We start from the raw sequence: 18,639 nt of genomic DNA, 5'->3' as shown, positions 1-18,639 counted from the left end.
TAAGATATTAATTTAGAGGTAGATTCGTTTTAAACCAAATATGTAAAATCAATTCAAACTTATTCAAATTTGTGTATAATGTCATCGAAGAGCTGCCGACTAAATAAATAATATCATTAACAATATAAACAATGTCACCAAATAAACAAATAAATTGATCTCAAAATAAACTAGATCTGCAACTTAAGATCATCTCATTCCAGCTAAGTCATCCACCCCTAGTTAATTTGCAAAAACATTGTTATTTCACTTATTAGACATAGAAGAATAGGAACAAAGCCCAACTAAAAGAGAACTTAAATTAAAAAAAAAAAAACTCAAAACAACTTAGCACAGACAAGCTATGACTTTAATCAATTCAAATACAATATTATTTTAGATTTAATTCAAACTAACTCAAATTTAACTCATTTTATGAAAACAAATCAAATTGACGTAAATTTGAATTGTATGATCTAAACTCCAATTTGGACTCGAACAAATTAAATTGAATTCAATTAACAAAAACTATTATTGTTAGCTGTGTAAAGCCAACCCCTAATAATTAATTTTCTCAATTCCAATCGACTAGGTGCCCATATAGTAAATGGAACCTAACTTGGAAGCTGGTTGTTGAAGAATAAATGCACCAGAAGCATCAATGGCTGCTGGGGAAAAATGGGTAGATGCAGCTGTAAATATCAACAAAAAGGTGTATTATTTTGCACATTACAGCTCAAAAGCAATGAGAATTTTTTCTTCAAAATCAAAGAGCCTTTTTGCAGAGAGATTACTTATTTCTGAAATATTATAAAGTTACAGAAGCAAGAGCCTAAAAAAATAGATAAAAATTCCAGCCCTGAAGCCTCTCCAAGGACATTGATTCTGTAAAAAAGCAACAACAAAATGTTTGCAACCAGCCAATTAGGTAATGCAGCAGTGAATAATTGTAGAAATATAACCTAGTAACGGTTCCAGTAGGTTCTGCGTCTGAACCAGTTGTAGTCAGGCAAACGGTTGATAGGTCCCATTGCGGCAATCGCAATATCCTGCAAAGAATTGAAAAAAATCAACCCGCTTTAACAAGCAAATTTTCATCTCAGAAAATACAAGTCATTAGTTAAATCTTTGTTATTTATCATAGCATGTGACAAGTGGACAGGTGTGAAAATAGTTCCTACCCTATCATAAATAAATCTGTTTGCAACCCGTTTGATTGTGCTCGCATCAACAGCATCGATTCTAGCAAACAATTCAGCAAATGGGATTCTACGGCCATATGTAAGTAGCTGCAAGCACACAGACCAAGTTGAATAAGAAGACAGATAACAACACGACACCATGACAAGTGGTCTTCAGCTACAGCTAATGCAACTCAATAACTAGAGAGCCATCAAAGTAAGATGAAAGCTTCGGACTTGTTTCCTCGTATATTGCCTCAAGATGAATATTAAAAAAAAATACCTGGCGCCCAATATCTTCAGCTACAGGACTTGTTCCATCAATGTGAAGCAATAAGGATGACTTCAACTGCACGGAACATACCAATAAAAGTTATGAATTAGCATAGAAAATATAGATAACATCACTCATGGGAGAGCAAAGAATGATCCAGTTTCAATTAGAGCCCCAAGTGAGAGGATGAAGGAAAACCACTTGGCACGTTAGTAAAATGACCCAGTGTCAATTCCAAACATCAGGAAACATTACCTGATTGCGTGCCCGAGTGACATCAGCTTCTGAAACTCGGTATGCCAACTTGGTTGTCTCATACATAATTGCATAGGCTAAATCATCCAAACAGTCCGGCTGGGGGCAAAACCAAAAAGAAATTAAACTCAATAAAAAAGTGAAAGGATGAATATTGGAACATAAACATTTATCAAGGCAAATGTGAATCTGCCAATTAATTAAAGACAAGTATTGAATGTAACAAACAAAATTAATCAGCAGAATCACTGAAAATCTTAACCCATAGATCAATAAGATTTCAAAAAATAGATACACACAAAAAGAATTGCTTTGCCTATGTCACATATAAATTTGCAATGAGAATGTAAATGTTATATTCATAAGCACTTAAATTTTAATTCATGCATAAATTTCTTTTCCACCAAAAAAAAAAAAAAGAAGAAGAAGAAGAAGAAGAAGAAGATAAAAAGAAAGTGCAGTCACAAATGTGTGAGTGATACTAATATAAGGCCGAAAATAGTTTATATTGTTATCTCAATGGCTAACAAAATTCAGGAAAACTTTAGTGCTACAAAATCTGCAAGTCAATAACAAATAAATGTTCAGAATTATTTCAAAATCAAATTGTTACACAAAGAGAAAAAGGAAAATTATAGTCACACTTGAGCATAAACACTTTCAAAGAAGAAAGTTCAAAGATAGTGACCTCACCTTAGCAACTGCATAAACACCGAATAGACCAGTGTCTTTATAGTTGGTGTTAAAGGCCATCATGCTTTCCGCAATTTCATTAATGCCAACTCTCTGTGCCAGCTCAGAGCTGTTCAAAAATTGTTAAAAGTTTTCAATACATGAGCACGATAAAAGGTGACAGAAGAGTACAAATTTAAAATCAGAATAATCATAAACTGAGTGCAAAAGTAAAAACTCACCCCATGTGCTTTCCACCTACCGAACTTTTATTCCATGAACCCAACATAGCCTGCATTACCATCAAGGCAATGGAATCTGGATCTGTCCAAGAAGCTCCAGCAAATGCAACAGCGAATTGTGCCAGAGGAATATCTTCGTCAAATATTCTAATCTGGTTTCCCATAGCAATGTTTAAAAAGGAGAATTTAGAGATAGAACATTTACAACATAAAATGACAGTATTCAAGCTATATCTCCCACCTCAGAACCTGTAAAAATTGCTGGTTCTTTTGCTACTAGTTGAGAAGCAGTAGTTGGGTCAGATGATAAATTCGGGAACAATTTCTTCACTTGCTCCACAACATCCTCATGCTTAACAGCTCCAGAGGCAGCAATCACCTAAAAAGAAGGCCAAGATGTAAATGAATATAATGTGACATTAAAATCATTCTTGTAGACCAAACTATTAAAAAAAAAAAAAAAACACTTCATTAGTTGTCTCAGTACCATTCTGGGAGCAGTGTAGTGTGTTTGAATATAGTTCTGAAGATCCTCTTTGGTAATTGTCTTGATGTTCTGAGCAGGTCCAAGAATAGTTCTACCTAAAGGAGTGTACTGGAATGCAGTTGCATGCAAATGGTCAAAAATAACTTCCTCGGTTTGCCCCTCAACCTGTAGAAATTAAATCATTGCATTATTCACCACAGGAAAAAGAAGAATCAAACTTCTAGGAAAGCACAACATAAAATACACTATTGATTACATTTAAGACAAAACAACAGTAACTATTATGCCCATGTAAGAAAAATACTATTATTGGCAAGACTAACAACCACCATTTATCCACCAAAGGCCATAACTTCTAACCACATGAAATGGCAACAACCAAGTTTTCACCCATCTAAGAATGAATCAATTAAACCAAGCAAACACTTCAGTACATTTAAATACTGTGCAACTCAAAGAATTACAATTATTTATACATATAAATGAGAACTACAAGTAATTTATATTTAATCAAAAAGCATTGAGAGACCTGCATATAATATTTGTGACAATTATTAATACCAACCTAGCAGATAAATATTGAATTCTCACACTATTTATCAAAACCATTCCCAAAAAAAATGTTACAAAAACCCAAACTTTTGAGTGAACACACCAAGCCCAAAAAAACACACCAAAAATTGAATCCCAACAATAACAGCAAGTAGCAGACATTAGCAAAAACACCATGCAGATGTCTAAACACAAACTATGAACTAAACCAAGAACTGAAACGATATTCAAAACTTAAGATAACAACTGACATCTGTAAATTATCCTATATTATTATATAATTAACAAAATCAATTAACTACACTCACTCATGATTTATATTAGATCAATTCATCAAAAGCTAGGTGCAATCCCGACAGTGAAGCAATCATAAGCATGAGCAACAGCTCTTCATGCGAATATTAAAGCACATGTTCCATCAACTCCAGTACAACAAGACTTGTCAAAACACCCTAAATTCTTATATCACCAACAAAACCAATCAGGCAACCACATTGACCTCGTCCATTTATTCAAATTAATTTACACATTATGCACACTCTGTCAACAAAATCACCCTAAATTCTTGTAATATCAAGATAACCAATCAAATGAAATCAACTAACCTCCTCCATCTCTCTTAAAATCACATCACTCTCGCGAGCAATTCGATTCTTCTCAAACTTAGAATTCTGCAAAATATCAGCCAAAATATCCAACGCCTTGTTCACATCCTTATCCAAAACCTTGGCATAATATGTCGTCTGTTCCCTACTCGTATATGCATTCAAATGCCCCCCCATGTTCTCGATCTCCTCCTCCAAATCCCTAGCGGTCCTCCTCTCCGTCCCCTTAAATATCATATGCTCCAAAAAATGTGCCGTGCCGTTAGTCTCCTCCGTCTCAAACCTCGACCCAGCATCAATCCAAACCCCAACAGTCGCCGTCTTAACAGCGAGGTTGGACTCGGTCGCAACCCGAAGTCCGTTGGGCAAAGTAGTGATCTTTGTCTCAGGAGCTGACAGGATGTGCGTGTGAGAGGTCAAAGTCGGGTGCGGGGATCCGTATTTGAGGAAACGCGGATCTGGGTTCTCCAGCTGTTTGAGTTTTTCTTTAACTGCCTCGGCGAGACGGTCGTAGATCATGGCGGACGGTGGCGGCGGGGAGGGAGGGGCGGAGGAGGGAGAGTGGGCGAGAGGGGCAGCGGAGGAGGAGGATCGGACTGTGGTGAGTACAGTAGAGGAAGTCGGTCGGTGAGAGCGACGAGCTAGGGTTAGGAGTTGCTTAAACGCCATCGTTTTTACTCCGATTTAGGGGCTGATTGTAGGGGGTTTCACTATGAAATTAATAGGGTTTGGTGAGTGTGAGAGTGGTGAATGGAATGAAAAAGTGGAAGAGAAACAGGGAGAAATAATAAAGAGCTGTAGCTGATGACTTTGTCTTCGAAACGACACCGTTTTTTACTCCTAAATTGCAAATTACGGGATATTTAAACATATAACTTTTCATTTATATTGTAAGGGTTTGGTCATGTTGCAAACGCAACATTATTTTTTTTTTTTATTTTGTCAAAAAGCCTTATTTTCGTATAATGGATAGTGTAATTTCAAACTCGTATTTATCGATTTATAAAAACTCAAACTTTTATTTATGAGTTAATTTTTATTAAAATTTTTAATTAAAATTAAGAACAAAATTGTCATTTAATAATAATATTTAAAAAATAAAAACTCATATCATTTTTTCTCTTAGTTTAAAAAATTATATTTTTTCTCTAAAATTATATTTTAAAAAGTACATTTTTCCCTTTAAAGTTTCAAATTTTTTTATCAATTTTCTAATGAATGATGATTGTTCTCTCTTCCTCTCGATGACATTTTTTTCTCCAACACTTTGTTTATGTCCAAAGCCCTCTTCCCCTAGGAGGTTGTTTGAATTTTTGTTTGAATAAAAAAATCCAAATGAAACCTTGTTTAGATGAAGGATCTTATCTAGATTTTTCAAATTCAGACATTGTCCATCATTAGGAGAGAGAGAGAGAGAGTGGTCGTCATTCATCGAAAATCACTGGAAAATTTTGAAACTTTTGAGGAGAAATATAACTTTTCAAAACATAATTATATGGTGAAATTGTTAATTTTTTAAATAAATAGTGAAAATAATATAAATTTTTATTTTTAAATATTACTGTTAAAAAATATTTTTGTCCTTTATCCAAATTAAAAATTTTAACATAAATTAACTTATAAATATACATTTGAGTTTTTGAAAGTTAACTAATGTAAATTTGAAATTACACTATACTTTGGGTGAGGATAAGTTTTTTGGCCTATTATTTTTCTTCCAGGATAAGGGAAACCACTTTTTATCTTTTGAGACTCCTAAATTACAAATTCTCATACAAAACTTAATATCGTTAATAAAAATTTGCTCTCATTAAGTGCATAATGATAAATTATCAAATTATACTTAACCATTTTCACATTGAAAATTTTTCATTTGTTTTTATTGGTAAAATTTTCATATTACCAAATACTGGTATCAATATACCTTGCAATTAAAATCACATTAAAAATATGTAATTTTATCAAATCCGATCAGATTATAATGGCTTTTTTATATAGTTTTATTTATCATTTAGTGTGATTTTATAGACTAAAGAGTGATCCAATAACTTCGATAGTTTTTATTTTTTGTATTTTCAGAAAAAAATAACATTTATACTTTTTAACAAAATTAATTTTTTGAGCGAGAATATATATTTTAGGAATTGTTAGGGCAAAAACTATAAAAAAATGAAGATGGAATTATTAGGTAAGTGGGCCTTCTAAAAGCTCTTTAAACTCCTCTCCAAAAGCCCAGGTTTTGAATGGGCCGGGTCAACCCAAACTGAACACAAGAAGCCCGAAACTTGGTAGTATATATACATACACTGGCATGCAGAGGCTGAAACCCTAGGAGTAAGAGAGAGAGCAAGGCTAACTCTGAAATTCAATCTATTTGCCTGCCCTTAACCAGCTCTCCTGCTCTGCTTTGTTGCTTCAGCCATGGCCACTGCTAAAACTGTCAAGGACGTCTCTCCCCATGAGTTTGTCAAGGCCTACTCCGCCCATCTCAAGCGATCTGGCAAGGTACTTCTGAGTATATATATGTAGAGGCACGGATGGATTTACGTTTGGTAGATGGAAACTCAGTTTCATTTTTTGAAGAAAACATCTGGGTTGTTTTTAGTTTTTGTTGTTGTTGTCTGTTTTGTCCGGGAAGTGAAGATGAAGGCTTTATTGTTATCAGGGTTTAGTTGATTGGAGATTTTGATAGATTATTGGATGAAATCACGTAAATTTTGGCTTCGTATGTTTTGTTTATGTGTTTGATCTGTTTACAGTTGGATGCGCTGATATGTTTTTTTTTTTTTCTTTTATGTTACTTTTCTTGGAGTATTAATGAGATAAAAGAAAGAAGTTTCATTGAAATTCATATTGTGAGTTTGTGTGATAGATATATGGTCATTCACATTGTTAGTTATTTTCCAGAACATAGGTTAAAAATTATAACTTTGTTTCAGCCTGCTTAGTATGAATGATTTTGTACTTTAAGGAGCTGTTGCTAATTTTGATTTGGAAGTTGCTAGGGTTTTGAGTGGACTATGGCTATGTTTTAATGCAGTGCAAATATGGTGTTATTTAATTATTATTTAATGTTAATCTACGAAAGTCGATGCTAAGAATATCACGATTTGTTCATGAACTATGGTATATCATATTAGCTGCTTGTGTGGTAAATGAATTAATTATTATGCTTCGATGATCATTTCAAACAGATGGAGCTTCCTCACTGGACAGATATTGTGAAGACAGCTCAGTACAAGGAATTGGCTCCCTATGATCCTGACTGGTACTATGTCAGAGCTGGTGAGCTTTCTTGATTGATCGATTTAGTAGTGATGAATAGATATAATGCAGTGACGCTTATGTGATATTTTAAACTAAATTGCAGCCTCCATGGCAAGGAAAATCTACTTGAGGGGAGGTCTAGGTGTGGGTGCCTTCCGTAGAATTTATGGTGGTAGCAAGAGGAATGGAAGTCGTCCCCCACATTTCTGTAAAAGCAGTGGTGCTGTTGCTCGTCACATTCTTCAGCAGTTGCAAAACATGAACATTATTGAGATTGACACCAAGGGGTAAGCTAGACTCCTTATGCCTTGTATTACATCATTTGAACCAGGCATCATGCTTTCAATTATTTTTATTGGAAATTATATTTTTGGAAATGCTACCTTGCCTACTTTTTCATCTTTATCACCTTTGTCTCATCACTCATTACTTTTTACATAGTAACAATGAGATTTTCTGATTTGTTTCTTTTAACTTATTTTGTGTTAGTGGAAGGAGGATAACATCCAGTGGCCAAAGAGATCTTGACCAAGTTGCTGGTAGGATTGTGGTTGCTCCTTGAATTAGTGGAAGATTAAGCTGTGTGATTCAGCAGACAGCACAGATTTGATATTTTGCAGACTTATGTTAGTTAATGGAAGAGATTTTGCTAAATGTTAAACAAGTTTTGATTCCAACCGTGGACATTTGAGAATGAACCTGATGTGTGTTTGTTGCTTTTAATTTACCTTTTTATCTGTAGTTTCAAAGGCTTCAATGTTTGAAGATATTAGGGTTTTTTTTTTCCTTGCATGGAATCAGAGCTTTTTTGATCAATTTGAAACCCACCGGATTGCGTATAATTTAAGGTTGAATGATAATGAAGAACTTTGGATTAATGAATGAAAACATTGGCATATTGCACCGCAGGTTAGAAGTTTACACTGGAAATAAGCTTAAATTTTGGTTGTATGTTCTCCTGCTAAGGGAAATACATAAACATTTTCATAATAAACTTTGTGGAAAATTAACTAGGTGATGGTGTTGTCACCTTTGTCATTCACTTTATCGATGTGCCAAATGGAATTTAAGTGGGCGGCGTTGCCATGGCTCAGTGAAGGTCCAATGGCTAGAACCACTAGACTATATTAGGCCACCTTTCAATTTGAAAATTTGTCTGCGGTTTGTATGTGAAACATCGATTTACGATGGAAATGTATTGTAAAAAATTATAAAATTGACGTTAGAAATGAATTAAATAATAAGTCTATGTTAGAAACAAAAATAATGAGATATATGTTGAAAATGGATCAAATTATGATATTGATGATGTAAAAAATAATGAGATGTTAGAAATGAAGAAATTGGCAAAAATGACAATCAATACAAGGAGGAAATAAAAATGACAATTTCTCTGCCAGAAGAACAATTGCCGGTGAAGAGTTGGTTTGATCCTTGCACAAGTTGAAGTCACAATAGAATCATCATTATATACATATCAGTTTAAACTTTAAACACAAATAATTTCTCTTAAAATGACCAAACCAAAACCAGCCATGGATATAATTATATAAGCCGCTGTTTCAGAAATGTCAGTAACACTAATTACTCTTTTAGTCACACTTGCTGGTGGATGACACACAGTCGAATTGGGCAAAAATGATGGTTCAACTGTTGGGTCAATGGCCAACATAAAGCCCTTAATCGACATTAGCAATTTTTTTTTTTAGAAAATTGAAATTTTTACCTTTTTTTTTTTTTTTTACCATGTATACATATATACCACTCATTCTAAAACTTAAACAAAAATACTATAATAGTATTACATTTTCTTAAAATATCCTTATTGATATAATTCATGTAGAAAGAGAGAATATCATCTCTCTTTTTTTTCTTAGTCTTTTAGTGAGGAAGAAATCTCTGCAATATAGAAAAAAAAATCTTCAACAAAAAGGACATGTGAATGAATAATAAAACTTGTATGTTATGTGTTTTCTTTATGAACAATTGAAAATCAAATAATGTATGATATATTCATATTCATGAGTTCATATGAAATTTAATTTTATTATGAATTCAAAAAACATAAACCAGTGGGTGTTGGCATTGCCATTAAGGGTTGGCGTTAACGCTAAGGGGTTGGCGACGCCAACCTGTTTTTCGTTTGAAAATTTTTCAAATTTAAAATTTTGTATTTTATAACCATTAATACAATATTATAACAATTTTAAATAATAAAAATAATATAAAATAACAACATTAAATAATTTAACAATATAAAATCACAATAAAATTAAATTTTACATAAACTTATGAACATAAATCTACCATACATTATTTGATTTTTAATTGTTCATAAAGAAAACAAATAACATACTGGCCTGAATATGGATGATTTTACTATGAAATCTTTGTAACAAATATTAATTCTCTAAATAAATTTAACAATTTTTGTCTCTCTCTCACTAAAAGACTAAGGAAAAAAAGAGAGATAGTATTTTTTATTTCTGCATAAGTTATATCAATAAGGATATTTTAGGAAAATAAAATACTGTTATGGTATTTTTGTTTAAGTTTTAAGATTAGTTGTATATTTATATACACGATAAAAAAAGGGGTAAAAATTTCAATTTCTCCCTTTTTTTTTTTTTTTGTAAAATTCCGCAAATGATATGCGTGTCAATAGATCAAATGCAATTTTTCATTAATTGTAAATTTGTTTTTAATGAAAAACTTGAACCAACCCTTCAATCGGGTGAATGCTTGGTCTGGCTTCCCAAAAAAATACTGTTGTCACATTGCATTTCTCTTGAAAAATTTACTCAAATTTCTTATTAATTTGTAAATGTCAAAAATTCTGTCCAGCTATGTCAGGGCTTTCTCAAAATGGAAATGAGAAAGTATAAGAATATCATCTTCAAATGATGTCAAAGCCTCATGTTTCAACACAAGTTTGTCCACCAATAGTACTTGAAACAAACCAGTGGACATCAAAATTGCAACTAAATTGGTTGCTTCATATACAAATGAGGAAAAGAATTCAGAAACCAAAAAAGAAAAGAAGAAACAAAGACAAGAATTAACATTATTCAGAAATTGATACCAGGGCCTAGATGTTGTTCTAATTTAGTCTTCTTTCATAGCCTTTTACTGTTGTTGTTGGTAAGTGAGAGAGCTCATATCATTCCATGATTCACAGCACTTAATCTTCTTATGATGTGCTGGAATTTGAAACTTAGGTTCTCTAGGCATGGTTGGATGCTTCATTGACCTTAAAAAGAAACCAAAACAAGACACAACATCCAAGAAGTTAAAATCAATAAAAGCTAGTTTCGGCCAGAAGGGTTATCAAAATCAATAAAACACGTCATAGGCAATATTCATTATTAGTGCACATTGCTTTACTCTCTCAGAATTTATAGTCAGAGCACTCAAGTTCTCATTACCTTCTGGGGACAAAGGGTCTGTCAAAATAGGGCATGGGCTGTGCTTTTGGAACAAGTTCCTTTCTCAACCTTTTTATTTCTTCATCTTCCTCCAACTACAAACCAAAATACCAGGAAAAGAGTTTTATAATGTACATCATAACAGAAACATGACTTCAAAAATCATGTCTCATTTATACCTTCTGCTGCCTATCTCTTTGCGTTCTGTACTGTTCAATCAGGCTCATCTTCTCTGCTACCTGAGTAACACATAAAAACAAAAATGATCAGTTCCCTTCTCTGGAGGATTTACCACAATGTTTTACAATCTAGTCATTTTGTGAGGACTTATCCATAAAGAGTATTGCTATATGCATAAATAACAATATATTATTATATGATCAGATAGTTAAAAATTAAAAATAAAATAACACTCATTCATTTAGTAACACATCATTGTTTGTGTATAAAGTTGTGCACATAGTTTTATCAATCTAGAAATAGAGTGCAGAGTCGATAGAAGCACTGTCTAAAAAATTTGTAGTCTACAAAAGTGAAGCAACTATGAGCTCAGTTGTTCAGGAGAATGGCACAAAACTGTGTTATTTCTCCCGTTACACAGACTGTGCTGTGCTTGATGAGTAGAAAGAGATTCTAAGATATCACATTGTTAGGCCTAGAGCTAAAATTGCCGCAAAACTTTTCCCGAAAAGCCTTGTAACCAATGTTCTGATGAAACGTTCAAGATGTAAGAAGAAAACAGGGAAAAGTTGTCCTTTATGGAATCTCCAAGTCAGGCACCTTCATCAGTTTTCTGTGAAATTTTGTTATGAAATTGTTCATGGACAGTATGTGGAATGCTACAATGTTCGGTATAATAGGTTTTTTTTGTTACAGTTTAAGAGTAGTTTTTAACATAAAGTTGCATTCAGTTGTGTAGAGAAATTTGTACGTGGAGCTCAATATCCAAAATTGTTATAAAGGAATTGTAATATAACCTGATGGTCAAATTCAGCACGCTCCATTGCCCTCAGATCACTGTGGAGTTTTAAGTCGATAGGCCTGGTGTTTTCTTTCACTGGAGGTTTAATTAGGCACTGCAATTACAAAACACAATGCCAAATAAATTCAACTCACTGGCAAATGATCATACAAATTGTAAAAGACCTGATTACATTCTAGCAGTCTACTGAAGAACACCTCTGGTTCATCTGTTGTCCATGGAAGGCCTTGAGCTACAGGAATCCGCAGCTTCTCCTCCACTTGTACCATTTCTTGTATCTTCTTCATAAAGTCCTCCTCTTTTTGTCTTCCCCTTTGCTGCAATGATAAACAAATTACCAAAACATCACAGTGAGAATCACAATCACTGCAATTATAAGGTGAAACAGTTCTGATTCTCATTTAAAACAATATCCATCTACCTCAGTTCTTAGTTTGAATGGTTTTTGGCATGTGGCTTTTAGCTGATTCTGCTTCCATCTTATGCTTCTCATTGTCCCACATGATTCAAAGCTCTAGAATTCAACTCAACATTTGAATATTCCTCAACAATCAAACACTCACAAAATTTAAAAAAAAAAGCACAGGAGAGAATGAAGAAGAGAAGATTATCTTACATTTCTCCTGCTTCTCCTGCCTCCATTAGAAGTCCTGCTAGATGTACTTCAAAGAGAACCAACATTAGGGCTTAAAATCAATTTTAAGTGTGATTCAAGTTTCAATAGAGTCAATCCAAGCATTGTTTCTAACCTTCCTTGACAACTATCCCATGAAGAAGAAACTGAATCCAACCCCAAATTCTCAGCGGTCAAGATCAAATCGGATGGACTAAATGAGGAAACCGAAGACTCCATAGAATCATTCACCTTAGGTGGAGCAGCTTGCAGGCCGGGTAATGCCCATTTCATTGCTTTCTTATTATCATCATCATAGACAACACTCTTTTTCTCACTCTCTTTCTCATTTTCCTTCGAATTTGGTATCGAAAGGAGCTTTTCAAAAGCCTTAACCAAATGCAATACTTTCCCACATTCAGGCACGCTATTTCTGGCCTCTTCAAGCAACTTAGCCCTCCTCCTCTTCATTGTACAGCTCCCACTTTTCTCGGCTGATTCACTAACATTCACATCTTGATCCTCAATATTCTGATCCACAGAAACACCCTTAGTCTCTTCACCAACAACATTTTCAAAATCTTCAAATTCACCATCTTTCTCTTCACCAAACCTACTCTTGTTCTTAAAAAACTCTTCTTGCGAAGCCCTTAAGTTCTCATAAGCCACGCAGGGACATTTCTTCACATCACCTCCGCTAAATCTCCCCTTACACTTACACTCTATGTTCAAGCTCAAAGCCCCCTTTCCTTTCTCCTCTTTCTTCTCATCCTTACTCCTCTTCTTGGCCACCACAAACTTCCTCTCGTTAATCTTCTGAGCCAGTGGGTTCACGATTCTGGGCACCGATTTCTGCAATTTCGCCGACTTCGTTAATGGAGAACTTGTGGGCTTTGCAATTTTTGCCCCTGGGCTTGAATAAGGAGACGAACTATAAGAAACATTGGGATTCGAATTCTCGGATAACTTGCCTGCTTCTTGAATCTTGGTTGATTTACTCGACCTTTCATGGCCTCTCACCGGCATCAGCGGCTTTGAATTCGCCATGGAAACAAAGTAAAGATACAAAATTGGGATAATGGGATGTCTTAAATTTCGTTTGTTTGCTGAGAAAGTGGAGAGGTAAGTGAGGGAAAATTAGGGTTTAGGATTGAATTAAAAGAATGAATGAATGAGAATGAGAGTGAGTGAGAAGACGAGTTGAAAATTAAAGGAACGCTCCGACTCGTTCGGACGCTCTGCGTAACGGCTATTTTTATAGTTTGAATTTTTGTTTGTGTTTTGACCGTTCGATTCGATGATTAGGAAAGCGGTGTAGGGTTGTGATTGATTTTATTAATAAAGAAATAACCGTTATGGCCTGCCCCATCGATTTAATAATATCCTATACACCCGTCATTATTCATCTACGTACTGGTAACCCAATTCTTTTTATAAATCACAATTTAACTCCTCCTTTTTGTGCTTTCTTAGTCACAAATTTAATAATTTTGTTTTTATATTAAATCGGATGAATAATATTAACTCATGATTCAGTCATCAAGTGACACTAATCTGATCGGTATGTTAGTATTACATAAATAAAACTTATTTTAAAATTTTGATTATATTATATTAATATTACAAATTAAATTGATTAATCATAAATTAATATTTTTATTGAACTAATATCTAATTCGAATCTAAATATATTGGTGCCAACATCACCATTTTTCTTTTACTGCACATGATTTTTTTTTACCAAAAAACAAAAACATCACCATTCTTCTTAAATATAATTCTTTCACATGTAAGCATTTCCAAACTTTTCAATTTCATAAAAAAAAATGTTAAAAATGAAGCTTCAACTCCACTCAAAGATATGTCCTTTTTTGAGCTCTTAAGCAAAAATTCAGTCTTAATTTTGATGTTGCCTCTTTACCCTCTTCAATTATGGTGTGTCTATTTTAATAATAAAATTATATATACAAATAATATATATAATTTTATAAAAATTATATTTAAATAATAATATGTTATCATATAATGAGATGTTACTTTATTTCTAATTTAAAATTATTCAATTACATAGAAATATGTCATTATTTATATATAAAATTATATAAATTGTTTGTATATATAACACTATTTTTATCTCAATGGGTTTTGATGTCTAATGAGAATCATTGCTTTTTATAATTGTCACTTTTGATAATTTGATAGTCATTTTGTGATTTGTGTATTAATTATAATGTGTCATTACGTGATTTAATATTTCTGAATTAATGATATAATAAATTTAATTATATAGTGACATGTTATTGTTAATATACAAATTAGTATTGTATTAATGTACATAAACTTTACTCATAAAGTTTTTCCACATTTACATTTTACTATTCTTTTAAAAGATCAATGTTTCCAAAAGTCGATTGAGTAATTTCAATAATACCAACTTTGGGTATTAACGGTATCGAGAACACTCAATTGAGTATTTTGGCTATACCAACTTCTATATATCATGATTGAATTTGCTCTACATTGCTCAAACTCATATTAAATGAATTGAATTTAAACCAATAATTAAACTTATTTTCATAAATAAGTTAATTTTGAGTTGATAGAATATTTGAGTTTAATCCAACTTAGGTCAAATATAAAAATTAATATGTTTTCAAGTTAAATTTAAACGTTAACTCATTGATTTTAAGTTGATTTTAAATTAGCTTTTGTTTATATTCAATACAAATCAAAATCTTCCCTAAACTCATCTTCCAATTTATTTATAAAAATAATACTATATATATAAATAAAGAATATTAATTTATTTTTATAAACTAATATAATAATATATGATTTTTAAAGTGAAGTTGGATTAATGTATATAAATATATTATTAATATTTGTTGGTAGACGTTATTTTATTACAATTTGGAAAAACAGTGTGCTTAGGACTTGCCAACCGCAGCCTGGGGGAAGATTACAAATCTGTGCTTTACAGCGGAGAAGGAGCAGGAATGCATACAAATGGAAACCGCGTAGAAATTGGAGTATTTTCCATCTTCCTCCGGTTTCTGTGGGCACTTGCGTAAATTCAACTCCTTGACCAACCTTTCCAATTTTACATTTCCACCCTTGTCGAATCTGTCCTCACGGCTTGGCAGCCCCACGTCAACCAATGGCAACACCAAAGGGACACATCCGTCATTTAACAAAAAAAAGGGGACAGATCTTGGACATGCGTTGCGTATTTATAGCCACCCCGCTCCCTTTGCGTTTCATGCAGTTCTAAGACTCTTATTCGTCTTCGTCTTCCTACCTCTCGTGACTTCGCAAGAGAATTCAGCTCAAAACCCTCGATTTTGCTGGTAAATTTTTAATTTTATACTGAATTTCGAAAATTCGAATGCATTTTTGTTATAATGGCAGATCTAGCTGCTTCGATTTGGTTTTTTTGGTGCATTTTGTGTCTGAATTGAATTAAAGCGAGTTAGTGTTGGATCCGAGGCTGTTGTGTTTGGATTTATGAAGCTGACTTGTTTTTTTCACTTAGTTATGCTGTAGATCTTATTATTCTACTTCTACTTTGGTTTTGCTTTGTTAGTATAAGTCACGGTTAACAAATTTGATAGCTTTGAATTATAAGCTTGTTTGTTTCGGTTTTGTTGACTTCGTAGAGACTTGAATGTTGTTTATAACTATAGATCTTAGAGAAAGGTTGAAACTTGTAAGTAGTGATGCTGAGTACCAATTTAGGTACCAATAAATTGCAACCAATCACATGTTATCATTGATTTTATTGAACTTGTAAGTGTTGTCACAATTTATTAAGCTGCAGATGAATTAGATCCACTGGCTGGATTGAGTGTTTAGTGTTAGAAAGCCATTTAAACGTTGTGGAAATGCTTGTATGATGAAACTGCTTATGTCTATTTGCAGGTTAAATAGATTAGAAAGGTAAAATGGTGAAGATCTGCTGCATTGGTGCTGGATATGTTGGGGGGCCTACTATGGCAGTTATTGCACTTAAGTGCCCATCCATTGAAGTGGCTGTTGTTGATATCTCAGTGTCGCGTATTGCTGCATGGAACAGTGACCAGCTCCCTATCTATGAGCCAGGTCTTGAGGGTGTGGTGAAGCAGTGCCGTGGAAAGAATCTGTTTTTCAGCTCTGATGTGGAGAAGCATGTATCAGAGGCTGATATTGTCTTTGTTTCAGTCAATACACCAACTAAGACACAGGGTCTCGGAGCTGGCAAAGCTGCAGATCTGACCTACTGGGAGAGTGCAGCCCGTGTGATTGCTGATGTATCAAAGTCGGATAAAATTGTTGTTGAGAAGTCAACAGTCCCAGTGAAAACAGCTGAGGCAATTGAAAAAATTCTGACCCACAACAGCAAGGGAATCAAATTTCAGATCCTCTCAAACCCTGAGTTTCTTGCTGAGGGAACTGCAATAAAAGATCTCTTTAACCCAGATCGAGTCCTCATTGGAGGCAGGGAAACCCCGGAAGGCCAGAGGGCTATCAAAGCATTGAAAGATGTGTATGCACACTGGGTCCCTGAAGACAGAATTCTGACCACCAACCTTTGGTCTGCTGAGCTCTCAAAGCTTGCTGCCAATGCTTTCTTGGCCCAGAGGATCTCCTCTGTTAATGCTATGTCAGCGCTTTGTGAGGCAACTGGAGCTAATGTTACTCAGGTGGCATATTCTGTTGGTACAGACTCAAGGATTGGGCCCAAGTTCTTGAACGTCAGTGTTGGGTTTGGGGGCTCCTGCTTCCAGAAGGACATCTTGAATTTGGTTTACATCTGTGAGTGCAATGGCCTTCCAGAAGTTGCCGAGTACTGGAAACAAGTCATCAAGATCAATGATTATCAGAAGAGTCGTTTTGTGAACCGTGTTGTTGCCTCTATGTTTAACACAGTCGCAAGAAAGAAAATTGCCATTCTTGGATTTGCCTTCAAGAAGGATACTGGTGACACAAGAGAGACCCCAGCCATTGATGTATGCAAGGGGCTACTCGGAGACAAAGCTTGTTTGAGCATATATGACCCACAGGTCACTGAGGATCAGATCCAGAGGGATCTTACAATGAACAAGTTTGATTGGGACCATCCTCTCCACCTCCAACCAATGAGTCCTTCAACTGTGAAGCAAGTGACCGTGGTTTGGAATGCCTATGAAGCAACGAAAGATGCTCACGGTCTCTGCATTTTAACCGAGTGGGACGAGTTCAAGAACCTTGATTTCAAGAGGATATATGACAGCATGCAAAAGCCAGCTTTTGTGTTTGACGGCAGGAACATCATCGATGTGGAGAAGCTGAGGGAGATTGGTTTCATCGTGTACTCGATCGGAAAGCCCCTGGATCCATGGCTGAAGGACATGCCTGCAGTGGCATAAAAGTTATGAAAATTAAGCAGTAAGTCTGATTCTTTACCATATTTTGATGAATTTTGATGTGTCTTGCTTTACCATACTAGTCAGGATAAATGGTGTTACCATCAAGGTGAAGGCAAGAGGCTCTTTATTGTGTCTTGCATTGTATTCCATTATATCACAGTTTGTCTGTTGTTTGTTTAGAGGGAACCAAAAAACCTTGATTGATTTTTAATTGATTAAATCTCTTATAATTATAAGAATCATGTATCTTGTATTCTTGTTCAATGTCAGAACTCAGTACTCCATTCGGTATCAAATCCCTTTCAAGCAGCTTTAGGATGATGGCTTACCTACCATCTCACATGAATGTTATTATTGTACAATTTGTGATTTGTATCATATAATATGATATGATATAAATGAAAAACAGTATATATCTTAGGGTATTACTGAAATTTTGTATAATTTGGTAGGTGTATTTGTAAGGAATGTGCATGAGAAATTTTATAACTTTGGAGTTGTTTATGATTTTTTTTAAGATGATAATATGACAAATGAAAATTTTTATTATTTAAAATAAAAATATGCATCCTAAGTACGGCACTATATGTAATATAGTGCACGAAAAAAATTAAATTTGTAAAAGATGATATGATATGCAATTTTGATGACTATCATGGTGATAATGACTTTTGGTAATGTAGAACTCCAATTTAATTGTTAGATTTCATACAACTCTAGT

The 18,639-nt window shown here is 34.0% G+C and overlaps 4 protein-coding genes across 8 annotated transcripts; 2 read left to right on the top strand and 2 right to left on the bottom strand.

Moving 5' to 3' along the window:
- Nucleotides 1-93: 93 nt before the first annotated feature.
- Nucleotides 94-5,071, bottom strand: LOC123226050 (probable mitochondrial-processing peptidase subunit beta, mitochondrial). 3 transcript variants are annotated; one of them, XM_044650513.1, is made up of 10 exons: nt 4,248-5,071; nt 3,091-3,255; nt 2,845-2,982; nt 2,604-2,755; nt 2,383-2,491; nt 1,690-1,788; nt 1,444-1,509; nt 1,161-1,268; nt 942-1,028; nt 94-671 (listed from the first exon to the last, which is right to left on the bottom strand). In XM_044650513.1, the coding sequence occupies exons 1-9, from the start codon at nt 4,914-4,916 to the stop codon at nt 942-944; spliced, it is 1,593 nt and encodes a 530-aa protein (XP_044506448.1). In that variant the 5' UTR covers nt 4,917-5,071; the 3' UTR covers nt 94-671. The 3 variants fall into 3 exon arrangements, with proteins under 3 accessions (XP_044506448.1, XP_044506447.1, XP_044506446.1); XM_044650512.1 differs by lacking the exon at nt 94-671 and adding an exon at nt 675-864; XM_044650511.1 differs by lacking the exon at nt 94-671 and having other exon boundaries at nt 675-1,028; nt 4,248-5,070.
- A 1,490-nt stretch (nt 5,072-6,561) lies between these two features.
- LOC123226592 (40S ribosomal protein S19-3-like) lies at nt 6,562-8,255 on the top strand. Its single transcript, XM_044651141.1, has 4 exons — nt 6,562-6,752; nt 7,442-7,532; nt 7,618-7,801; nt 8,004-8,255. The coding sequence occupies exons 1-4, from the start codon at nt 6,669-6,671 to the stop codon at nt 8,074-8,076; spliced, it is 432 nt and encodes a 143-aa protein (XP_044507076.1). The 5' UTR covers nt 6,562-6,668; the 3' UTR covers nt 8,077-8,255.
- Nucleotides 8,256-10,386: 2,131 nt separating this feature from the next.
- Nucleotides 10,387-13,762, bottom strand: LOC123226591 (protein WVD2-like 4). 3 transcript variants are annotated; one of them, XM_044651137.1, is made up of 8 exons: nt 12,671-13,762; nt 12,538-12,583; nt 12,343-12,435; nt 12,119-12,238; nt 11,917-12,015; nt 11,119-11,178; nt 10,940-11,034; nt 10,387-10,764 (listed from the first exon to the last, which is right to left on the bottom strand). In XM_044651137.1, the coding sequence occupies exons 1-8, from the start codon at nt 13,579-13,581 to the stop codon at nt 10,641-10,643; spliced, it is 1,548 nt and encodes a 515-aa protein (XP_044507072.1). In that variant the 5' UTR covers nt 13,582-13,762; the 3' UTR covers nt 10,387-10,640. The 3 variants fall into 3 exon arrangements, with proteins under 3 accessions (XP_044507072.1, XP_044507073.1, XP_044507075.1); XM_044651138.1 differs by having other exon boundaries at nt 12,538-12,574; XM_044651140.1 differs by having other exon boundaries at nt 12,538-12,571.
- A 2,004-nt stretch (nt 13,763-15,766) lies between these two features.
- LOC123226015 (UDP-glucose 6-dehydrogenase 1-like) lies at nt 15,767-18,214 on the top strand. The gene is made up of 2 exons (XM_044650448.1): nt 15,767-15,881; nt 16,453-18,214. Exon 2 carries the CDS (start codon nt 16,476-16,478, stop codon nt 17,916-17,918), a length of 1,443 nt encoding a protein of 480 aa, XP_044506383.1. The 5' UTR covers nt 15,767-15,881; nt 16,453-16,475; the 3' UTR covers nt 17,919-18,214.
- Nucleotides 18,215-18,639: the final 425 nt, after the last annotated feature.

The sequence above is a fragment of the Mangifera indica genome, chromosome 9, assembly GCF_011075055.1.
Source record: "Mangifera indica cultivar Alphonso chromosome 9, CATAS_Mindica_2.1, whole genome shotgun sequence".
Classification (NCBI taxonomy): Eukaryota; Viridiplantae; Streptophyta; class Magnoliopsida; order Sapindales; family Anacardiaceae; genus Mangifera; species Mangifera indica.
The sequence above is the reverse complement of the archived record's forward strand: the minus strand, read 5'-3'. Positions and strand labels throughout refer to the sequence as shown.